General features: G+C 41.3%; 1 protein-coding gene across 1 annotated transcript in view; it reads right to left on the minus strand.

The window, feature by feature from the left end:
- LOC124038988 (supervillin-like) overlaps positions 1-12247 on the minus strand; it is a 106277-nt gene that overhangs the window by 55884 nt on the left and 38146 nt on the right. The window contains exon 13 of the mRNA XM_046354888.1: positions 2661-2793. Coding sequence (XP_046210844.1) covers positions 2661-2793 — 133 coding nt within the window. The remainder of the gene's footprint in view (positions 1-2660; positions 2794-12247) is intronic.

Below are 12247 nucleotides of genomic sequence, written 5' to 3' on the forward strand. Positions count from 1 at the left end.
CTTTGAAATACAAGCTATATTCTTGTCAGGTGTCATTTAAACCAGGGGTTCCCAATCCTTCCCTCTCCCTATATTAAATACAAACACCAGCGTTATTATTATTTTTTTTAATTTAAGGGACCTAGGAAAACGAAGCTCATTTCCTGCAATTTTACGTGGTTTAACAAGTTTAATGACACATTTTAGGTTCGAAGACGAAGAAAAGTCTAGAGCGGATTCCTCCAAATGTTATTCCACTACCAAATCTTTTATGATCACTTTTATGAACACTTAATTAAATGACACATATTCTTTTAGAGAAAGTGATTCGATCAATTGTCACCTATCAGAGACACATTCTCAATCTATCAAATCAAGACGCATACACATATACCGTATGGGGGGGGCGATGCCCCTTAGGTTGGGAACCCCTGATTTAAACAATGTTTTTAGGATCACCACTTTTTTTCCACTTTCAGTTGAGTCCCTGAAGTTGCTGTGAGCTGTACCTTTAACATTTTAAGCAATGATTCAATGTAGTTCAAACTCTTAAAATTAATAAGCATGGACAATGACATCCTAGAAAAGAATCTCATAAAGGGGTTGCCTTTCCTGATTTCTAATTCCTACTGTACTGTAGGCTACAGTATATCTCCTTTGACATCAGAGGGACATGGTTTTGATTGAGCCTCCTGGCCAAGCTGAATAGGAGGTTAAAACAAAAACATCCATCCTTGACCTCATTTGAAGCCCTAAGACGGGAGTATTTCTGTTGATTCACTGCTCTTCTCTTTTATGCTTTGATCCTATACATTTAGTTTCCTCACCGTTCTTATCTTACTCTACAGAGTTAAAAGATCAGGGCCCATATTCATAAAGAGTCTCAGAGTAGGAGTGTCGACCTCGGATCAGACCCACCCCCGTGTAATCTTGTTCATTATGATTTAAAGGGGAAACTTACTCTAAAAGAGCACTCCTACTATAAGACGCATGATAAATACAGATGACTCAGGCCTGACAACAGCCTCCTTTTGGTTTCACAAGGGGGAAAGGAAATCAAGTTTATCGCAAAATCTTCAGAGGCTGTCATAACTTGATAGATGGCAGCTGTCATCGCATGTGTAATCTATCATAGTAGGCGTAAAAGAAACGCCTAAAACTAATTCCCCTATATACTGGTCTTGACGAGAGAAAAAAAAGAACTGTCAGGGGAGTTTCTCTTCTGCACTGTTCCACCAATCCGGTAAATGTGGAGGAGGAGTTAAGAGGGAGTGTCGCCGAAAGCGGAAGTCGAGTCACAGGCTCTCTTTTCATTTCCCCTGAAACCGGAACATCCAGTTGTTGGCGACTCGGCAGAGGTTACCACGTGGAACACTGAGGAATGTTTTCATTCAGTTATGTCAATTACACCTGTACTGTGAAAAAATAAAAAATTAAAACTGACCAAAGCAACGAAAAAAAAAATTGGATTGGTGAGCCAAAACAAAACATGCTATTTCTGCTTCGGTGATAGGACAGAGAATAGGCGAGGTTGTGAATAGTTCTAAACAGAGAGGTAAAGTGTAAAAAATCTCCCCACACCACTTAAAAACCCTCATGCAAACATAACTACAGTGCGCACGCAGAAATTTGAAATAAAAGGTTTATTTTGAATGTAAGAAATACACGCAAACAGAAGGAAGACAAATAGATAGAATAGGAGAAATGACATAGAACATGCATTGGTTATTGTAGGCTAAAGACAAGGTACAGAAATGACAACAAACATGCATTAGATTCATATCCTACACTTCATGCCTGCCAAATAAATGTGCAAAACCACAATGGATATGTGATATCAATTAATCCAATTCCTGATACTGCTCAGGAAGTTATCTTGACCAGAATACCGGATTTAAGGAAATGATGCCAAACTTAATCTGGTCTTCTTAGTATTACATTTACTTGAAAACTACTGTACAATGTCTTCAGAATACACACATGGTGAGATAGCCTAAGTTCCTTGTCTAAATGGCTTACAGAATATGGTAAAACAGTGTAAATACAGTACTACTGATATAGGCCTACTACTCGTTTCCAAAATCAAAATAACCACCAATGACTATCATATTTGACTGTAAGTGCAGTTTAAGATATGCACAGCAATTCTGGCCTCAATAAGCTTATAAGCATGATAAGAAGCATGCTTTATAAGTGATTCTAACATGACTGAGATGAAAAGGAAAAGACATACAGACACACCCACACAATATCGATGACAATACACAACCCCTCTGTCTAGAGATATCCACAACTGTGTCTTGATATGAATTTACAACGAGTTCATATTAAACCAACAATTTTACTTTATTTATGGTTCATTGATACCAGTTAAAGGTGTCTAAAGGCGATAGCTGAAAGAAGCGACAACATCTGCACATGGCAAAAGGATTCATTCATTCAGGCAAGTGTTCTTACAATTTCCCCTTTTGGGATTCCTTGATTGGAAAAGTAGAAAGCAAATGAAGGTGTTTGTGATTTCCCCCCAAAATATGCCTTAACTGCCTGATTGACTCGTTCATTACATAAGTGTCGGACAAAATACTTTAACCATGTGCTTGTGAAAAGTCTTTAGTAGGGGTATAGTTTTCTGTTGATAAAGGAGCGTACCGTAGAGTATATACAGTAGTGAGTCAGGTTACCTTCTTCTTGAAGCTCTGCTCCACCTCCCATAGCTGAGCGTGACGTTCTGAAACGGCCACCTTAACCACATCCTGCTTCCGATTAATCCTGTTCCTCCAGTCCTCCTCGCCACTCTTCTTCAACAGGGCCAGCCTGGGGGGGAGGGGGGGGGGAGATGTTAGTCTTGGTTCTGCCAAGTGGCCATGGTTGTATAACACAGAGACACACGTAATACAGCACGCACAGTGGATTGTTTGAGCCACCTGTCCAATAAGAGGTCAATTGGATCAATGACAACGAGCTGTGAGAGATGGATATGGTCTCAGCTCAGTCATAAAGTCAGAACCTAGACTAGGTCCATTGTTTAGAATTTGGAATCTTGCTCCTATTCTACAAGGAGCCAATCTGAGCGCCGGGAAGGTCTGGATGCTTAGACGACTCCATGTTTGGGTTTAGTGTGTATCCTCCAAAAGTGTGAAATGGCAACCTATTCCCTGTATAGTGAACTACTTTGACCAGTAACACAATCAAAAGTAGAGCGCTATATATGGAATAGAGTGCCATTTGGGACACAGGCGCACAGAACAGAGCTGAGAATAAATAGAGCAGGTCAGACCACAGGCACAGCGTCAGCCTCAGCCATGGATCTGGACCATAGCTACACACACTGATGGTGACGGTCAGTCAGGATGGAACACGAGTTGGGAGTCTGCTGCCAATGTTTGATTTAGCTTCATTTCAAATCTCTACCAGAGGAAGAGCTGAAGGAGTTTCTTCTTATAATCATCATCAAAGTAAATAGTAAATTGTACCATTGGCAATGGAGATATTATATAGACTTCATACACTACATGGCCAAAAGTATATAGACAAACCTTCAAATGAGTGGATTCGGCTATTTCAGCCACACCCGTTGCTGACAGGTGTATAACATTGAGCACACAGCCATGTCATTTCCATAGACCGACATTGGCAGTAGAACGGCCTTACTGAAGAACTTAGTGACTTCCAATGTGGCACTGTCATGGGATGCCACCTTTCCAACAAGTCAGTTTCAAATTTCTGCCCTGTTAGAGCTGCCCTGGTCAACTAAGTGCTGTTATTGTGAAGTGGAAGTGTCTAAGCGGAAAAGTGGTCGGGCACACAAGCTCACAGAATGGGACTGCAGAGTGCTGTCATGTGTTGCAACACTCTACCGAGTTCCAAACTGTCTCTGGAAGCAACATCAGCACAAGAACTGTTTGCTTCATGAAATGGGTTTCCATTGCCAAGCAGCTGCGCATACACAAGCTTAAGTTCACCATGTGCAATGCCAAGCATTGGCTGGAGTTGTGTAAAGCTCGCCACCATTGAACCCAAACAGTGGAAAAATATTCTCTGGAGTGATAAAATCACGCTTTGCCATTTGGTAGTCCAATGGCTGAATCTGGGTTTGGCAGATGCCACCTTTGGGATGAATTGGAATGCCCCCTGGGTGCCAGTCCATATCGCCCAACATCAGTGCCCGACATCACGAATGTTCGTGCCTGAATGGAAGCAAGTCCCCGCAGCGATGTTCTAACATCTAGTGGAAATCCTTCCCAGTGGAGGATGTTATAGCAGCAAAGGGGGGACCAACTCCATATTAACGCCCATGATTTTGGAATGGAATGAGCAGGTGTCCACATACATTTGGCCATGTTGTGTAGGTAGAAATACTGTAGTCAGCAAATTAAATGAAGCTACAAATGGGCACATACTGTAACCTTTAAATATACTATAAAATCAAAGCTATAATCCCCTAAAACTCTGAAATGTCTAACTCCTACTGTTCCTCCTCACACCTACGCTGCTACTAAAATCATTATCTATTATTACCACTACGATTTTGTTCACTGATTGCCATGATCATCAGAATCTATTTATCCTGGTACTGCTCACTATTAGTCCTCTTCGCATGTATACGTCGACAACTCAATAGCCCATAATGATCAAATGAAAACGTGTCGAATATGAAATACAGAAAAAAATCTAATTTACATACATAAGTATTCACACCCCTGACTCAATACTTTTTAGAAGCACCTTTGGCAGCGATAACAGCCGTGAGTCTTTCAAGTGCTTTCCACACCTGGATTGTGCAGCATTTGCCCATTATTATTATTTTAATTCTTCAAGCTCCGTTAAATTGGTTGTTGATCATTGCTAGACAACCATTTTCAGATCTTGCCAAAGATTTTCAAGTAGATTTATGTCAAAACGGTAACTCGGCCACTCAGGAACATTCACTGTTTTATTTGTAAGCAACTCCTGTGTAGATTCGGCCTTTTGTATTAGGTTATTGTCCAGCTGAAAGGTGAATTCATCTCCCAGTGTCTGGTGGAAAGTAAACTGAGCCAAGTTTTCCTCTAGGATTTTGCCTGTGCTTAGCTACATTCAGTACATTTTTTTTCTTCCTGAAAAACTCCCCAGTCCTTAACGATTACAAGCATACCCATAGCACGATGCTGCCACCACTGTGCATGAAAATTTGGAGAGTGGTACTCAGTAATGGGTTGTATTGGATTTGCCCCAAACATAAAACTTTGTCATCAGGACAAAAAGTTATTGCTTTGCCACATTACTTCAGTGCCTTGTTGCAAACAGGATGCATGTTTAGGAATATTGTTCATCTGTACAGGCTTCCTTCTTTTCACTCTGTCAATTAGGTTAGTATTGTAGAGTAACTACAATGTTGTTGATACATCCTCAGTTTTCTCCTATCACAGCCATTACACTCTGCAACTGTTTTAAAGTCACCATTGGCCTCATGGTGAAATCCCTGAGCGGTTTCCTTCCTCTCCAGCAAGTTAGGAAGGACGCCTGTGTGCGTCGGGTGTGTCGATACACCATTCAAAGTGTAATTAATAACTTCAACATGCTTTTTTTTGTTACCTCTTACTCGTGAACTTTTTTTTAGCCGTGCCATAGCAAAGGGGTTGTTTACTTATTGAGCCAAGACATTTCAGCTTTTCATCTTTAATTACATTGTAAAAATTTCAAAGAAAAAATTATTCCACTTTGACATTATGGGGTATTGTGTGTAGGCCAGTGACATAATCTCAATGTAATCCATTTGATATTCAGGCTGTAACACAACAAAATGTGGAAAAAGGCAAGTGGTGTGTATACTTTCTGAAGGCACTGTATATATTATAATTCTATATATACTCCTTTTTCCAGTCACTTTACAGCCTCATTTACATGTTTATCTGCCCATCACGCCTACACTGCACACACACGAACACCCTCACACACCAACCCACCTTATGCTGTTGCCATACTGTTTAATATTATTATTTATCCTGCTACCAGTCTCTTTCTCCTAATCGCCCGCCGAAAATAACATACTGTATATAGCTTCCCGTATTATTTCTTATGTTTTCTGTATTATATATTTACGTAAATTATTTATTATAGTATATTAATATTGATTACTGCACTGTTACAAGTTAAGCATTTCACTGTATCTGACAAAACTTGAAGGCAGACATTCTACTGTAAGCAGAATCACATAAATCCAGATCATAGTCCAAGTCATAATGGGGCGGTTTCACGGACACAGATTAAGCCTGGCGCATAGGGCTCTGGTCAAAATGTGTGCACTATATAGGGGACGGGGTGCCATTTGGGACACATCCCTAGTAGGAGACAGGACATAGTGGTCATGAAGCCTGGGGCAGTTGTACCCCTCTGTTCCTCTCAAAAACACCCCTATGTCCCAAATGAGTGGGCGTACAATGATGGATGCATCATACACTTCATGGATGATTCAAGAGGACAAACTCAATTTTGCACACGCACACACAGACAGAGTTTTGAAAGGACGAGGTGGATTGACACGCTTCCGTGACAGAAACACACAGACACACACAGCTTTTGCTAGTCGTTGGAAGCAAATGTTGTTCCATTATGTCACCAATCAATTTAAAAGCCAATCAATGGCCAGCTTGGTGACATGGAGAACAGATAGAAACATGCTTATCTAATTGATTGGATGTGCAAAACCATCACCGGTCTGTAATACTGATGGATCGGAAACATTCCTGTTCCTTGAACTAGATTTAAAAATCACGATTCCACATATTCTGCATTCCCTATTTGCTACAGAACATGACAAAACAACACTGACTACAATTGACAGCTAGTTACAGTAGATCATAGAGACTAGTGTATGTAAACTACGGACCCACTGGAATTGCGTTACAGTGAACTATAAGTGAAATAACCTGTCTAAACCATTGTTGGAGGTGTTTAAAAACAAGTTCTAATGACTCCAACCTAAGAGTACGTAAACTTCCGACTTCAACTCTACCTGTCTATATAAAGTTTCCACAGCTGACAGTGCATGTCAGAGCATAAAACCAAGTCAAGAGGTCGAAGGAATTGTCCATAGGACTCCGAGACAGGATTGTGCACAGATCTATATTATATTATTATTGCATTATTGAAGGTCCCCAAGAACACAGCAGCCTCCATTCTTAAATGGAAGAAGTTTGGAACCACCAAGACACTTCCTAGAGCAATCAAAGGATTGCTCAGTTTGGTCAGGGATGGTCAGGGAGGTGAACAAGAACCCGATGCTCACAAGTCCTCAATCAAGTCCTCAATCAAGGGATTGCTCAGTTTGGTCAGCCTTGGTCAGGAGGTGAACAAGAACCCGATGCTCACTCTGACAGAGCTCCAAAGTCACTCTATGGAAATGGGAGAAGTTGTCCAGAAGGACAACCATCTCTGCATCACTCAAACAGTTAGGCCTTCATGATAGAGTGGCTAGATGGAAGACACTCCTCTGTAAAAGGCACAACAGCCCGCTTGGAATTTTACAAAAGGCACCTAAAGACTCTCAGACCATGATGGAATGAAAAAATGTAACTTTTTGGCCTGAATGCCAAGCATCACGTCTGGAGGAAACCTGGCACCATCCCTACGGTGAAGCATAGTGGTGGTGGCAGCATCATGCTGTGGGGAGGTTTTTCAGCGGCAGGGACTGGGATGGTAGTCACGATTGAGGCAAAGATGAATGGAATAAAGTACAGAGAGATCCTTGATGAAAACCTGCTCCAGAGTGCTCAGGACCTCAAACTGGGGCGATGGTTCACCTTCCAACAGGACAACACCCCTAAAAACACAGCCAAGACAACACAGGAGTGGCCTCGGGAAAAGTCTCTGAATGTCCTTGAGCGGCCCAGGCAGAGCCCGGACATGTACCCTATCGAACATCTCTGGAGAGACCTGGAAATAGCTGTGCAGCAATGCTCCCCATCCAACCTGACAGCGCTTGAGATGATCTGCAGAGAAGAATGGGAGGGAATCTCTAAATATAAATGTGCCAAGCTTGTAGCGCCATACCCAAGAAGACTTGATGCTGTAATCGCTTCCAAAGGTGCTTCAACAAAGTGCTGAGTAAAGGGTCTGAATACTTATGTAAACGTGATCTTACATTTTCTAATTTGTTTATAAATTCTCAAAAATTTCTAAAAACCTATTTTTGCTTTGTCATTACGGGGTATTGTGTTTAGATTTCTGAGAGGAAAACAATAATTTAATACATTTTAGCATAAGCTGTAACGTTACAAAATGTGGAAAAGGTTAAGGGTTTAGAATTCTTTCTGAAGGCACTGAATTTAAAATAATATATAAAATGTAATAATATATCAAAACAAACTGAGGAAAAAGGTCCCTTTAGAGGACCCTGTCTTTCAAAGATAATTCATAAAAATACAAACAACTTCACAGATCTTCATTGTAAAGGGTTTAAACACTGGTTCCCATGCTTATTCAATGTACCATAAACAATTAATGAACATGCACCTGTGGAACAGTCGTTAAGACACTAACAGCTTACAGACGGTAGGCAATTAAGGTCACAGTTATGAAAACTTAGGACACTAAAGAGGCCTTTCTACTGACTCTGAAAAACACCAAAACAAAGATGCCCAGGGTCCCTGTTCATCTGCGTGAACGTTCCTTAGGCATGCTGCAAGGAGGCATGAGGACTGCAGATGTTGTCAGGGCAATAAATTGCAATATCTGTACTGTGAGACGCCTAAGACATTGCTACAGGGAGACAGGATGGACAGCTGATCGTCCTCGCAGTGGCAGACCACGTGTAACAATACCTGCACAGGATCGGTACATCTAAATATCACACCTGCGGGACAGGTACAGGATGGCAACAACAACTGCCAGAGTTACACCAGGAAGGCACAATCCCTCCATCAGTGCTCAAACTGTCCGCAATAGGCTGAGAGAGGCTGGACTGAGGGCTTGTAGGCCAGTTGAAAAGCAGGTCACCGGCAACAACGTCGCCTATGGATACAAACCCACCGTCGCTGGAGCAGACAGGACTGGCAAAAAGTGCTCTTCACTGACGAGTCGCAGTTTTGTCTCATCGGGGGTGATGGTCAGATTCACGTTTATCGTCAAAGGAATGAGCGTTACACTGAGGCCTGTACTCGGGAGCAGGATCGATTTGGAGGTGAAGGGTCCGTCATGGTCTGGGGCGGCGTGTCACAGCATCATCGGACTGGGCTTGTCGTCATTGCAGGAAATCTCAATGCTGTGCGTTACTGGGAAGACATCCTCCTCCCTCATGTGGTACACTCCCTGCAGGCTCATCCTGACATGATCCTCCAGCATAACAATGCCACCAGCCATACTGCTCATTCTGTGCGTGATTTCCTGCAAGACAGTAATGTCAGTGTTCTGCCATGGCCAGCAAAGAGCCCGGATCTCAATCCCATTGAGCACTACTATGACCAGTTGGATCGGCGGGTGAGGGCTAGGGCTAGCCCCAGAAATGTCCGGGAACTTGGAGGTTCCTTGGTGGAAGAGTGGGGTAACATCTCACAGCAAGAACTGCAGTACTGCAGTACTTAATGCAGCTGGTGGCCACAAGAGATACTTCACTGTTACTTTTGATTTTGACCCCCCTTTTGTTCAGGGACACATTATTACATTTCTGTTAGTCACATGTCTGTGGAACTTGTTCAGTTGATGAATCTTGATATGTTCATACAGGTATTTACACATGTTAAGTTTGCTGAAAATAAATGCAGTTGACAGTGAGAGGAATTTTTTTCCCCCTGAGTTTATACACATTACCGTTCAAAAGTTTGGGTTCACTTAGAAATGTTCTTGTTTTTTAAAGAAAAATACATTTTCTGTCCATTAAAATAAGATCAAATTTATCAGAAATACAGTGTAATTTCTAATGTTGTAATTATCTACATAGGCGTACAGAGGCCCATTATCAGCAACCATCACTCCTGTGTTCCAATAGCACGTTGTGTTAGCGAATCCAAGTTTATAATTTAAAAGGCTAATTTATCATTAGAAAACCCTTTTGCAATTATGTTAGCACAGCTGAAAACTGTTATTCTGATTAAAGAAGCAATACAACTGGCCTTCTTTAGACTAGTTCAGTATCTGAAGCATCAGCATTGTTGGGTTTGATTACAGGCTCAAAATGTCCAGAAACAAAGGACTTGCTTCTGAAACTCATCAGACTATTCTTGTTTTGAGAAATGAAGGCTATTCCATGTGAGAAATTGCCAATAAACTGATGAGATCATTCAACTCGGTGTACTACTACCTTCACAGAACAGCACAAACTGGCCCTAACCAGAATAAAAAGAGTGGGAGGCCCCGTTGCACCACTGAGCAAGAGGACAAGTACATTACAGTGTCTAGTTTGAGAAACAGACGTCTCACAAGTCCTCAACTGGCAGCTTCATTAAATAGTACTCGCAAAACACCAGTCTCAACGTCAACAGTGAAGAGGCGACTCCGGGATGCTGGCCTTCTAGGCAGAGTGTCTGTGTTCTTTGGCCCATCTTAATCTTTTCTTTTTATTGGCCAGTCTGAGATATGGCTTTTTCATTGCAACTCTGCCTAGATGCCAGCATCCCGGAGTTGCCTCTTCACTGTTGACGTTGTGACTTGTCCTCTTGCTCAGTTGTGCACCGGGGCCTCCCACTCCACTTTCTATGGAATAGCATTCATTTCTCAGAACAAGAATATACTGACGTTCTTCCGAAGAAAGTTATTTGTTTCTTGCCAATTCGAGCCTGTTTTCGAACCCACAATTGCTGATGCTCCAGATACTCAACTAGTGCAGTGCTTCTTTAAATCTACACAACCGTTTTCAGCTGTGTTAACATAATTGCAAAATGGTTTTCTAACAATGTCTACACTGTATTTCTGATCAGTGTATTTTAAAATGGACAAAAAATGTGCTTTTCTTTAAAAAACAAGGACATTTCTAAATGACCCAAAACCTTTGAACGGTAGTGTATATATATGGGGGATTGGAAATTATGCAGACAATTACATTGATAGAAGCCACAATCTATTTGCAATATTAAAGCGGATCTATCCCCGCCCCCCAAAAATGCAATAATAATAAAATGTCCCAGTTCTTCCATGGTCTGCATACTCAGACATGTCACCCATTAAGCATGTTTGGGATGCTCTGGATTGACGTGTTCGAAAGCATGTTCCAGTTCCCGCCAATATCCAGCAACATCGCACAGACATTGAAGAGGAGTGGGTCAACATTCCACAATCCACAATCAACAACCACGCTGCATGAGGCAAATGTTGGTTTCTCCAGATACGGTCTTTCTGATGCACACCCCTACCTTTTTTTAAAGATATCTGTGGCAAATAGATTTAGGTCTGTTTTCCAATTCATGTGAAATCTGTAGATTAGGTCCTAATTAATTTATTTCTGATTTCCTTATATGAACTGCAACTCAGTAAAATCTAGGAATTTATTGCATGTTGAGTTTATATTTTGGTTCAGTATAATTCAAATCAAAATCAAATCAAATTTTATTTGTCACATACACATGGTTAGCAGATGTTAATGCGAGTGTAGCGAAATGCTTGTGCTTCTAGTTCCGACAATGCAGTAATAACCAACAAGTAATCTAACTAACAATTCCTAAACTACTGTCTTATACACAGTGTAAGGGGATAAAGAATATGTACGTAAGGATATCTGAATGAGTGATGGTACAGAGCAGCATAGGCAAGATACAGTAGATGGTATCAAGTACAGTATATACATATGAGATGAGTATGTAAACAAAGTGGCATAGTTAAAGTGGCTAGTGATACATGTATTACATAAGGATGCAGTCGATGATATAGAGTACAGTATATACGTATGCATATGAGATTAATAATGTAGTGTAAGTAACATTATATAAGGTAGCATTGTTTAAAGTGGCATTGTTTAAAGTGGCTAGTGATATATTTACATCATTTCCCATCAATTCCCATTATTAAAGTGGCTGGAGTTGAGTCAGTGTGTAATTTCCTCCTTATCAGAGAGATGATGGATGGGGTTAGAGCTGAGCAGCTCGCTCTCCCTCTTCTGCCGACCATCACTGCGGTCTTCCTCCTTGGGTGCTCACAGCTCTAACCAACCAACCAACCAACCGACCTACCGTCCAAAACAAATCCCTTTAACTCACATCAAAACGCACCCGGTGCTGCCTCGCTTTCTCTCTCGCTCTTTCCATCCATCTGTCTTGCAACCTACATTCCACAATGAGAGTCAAGGTAAGTCTCTAACTCT

This window comes from Oncorhynchus gorbuscha, linkage group LG07 (assembly GCF_021184085.1).
Source record: "Oncorhynchus gorbuscha isolate QuinsamMale2020 ecotype Even-year linkage group LG07, OgorEven_v1.0, whole genome shotgun sequence".
Lineage (NCBI taxonomy): Eukaryota > Metazoa > Chordata > Actinopteri > Salmoniformes > Salmonidae > Oncorhynchus > Oncorhynchus gorbuscha.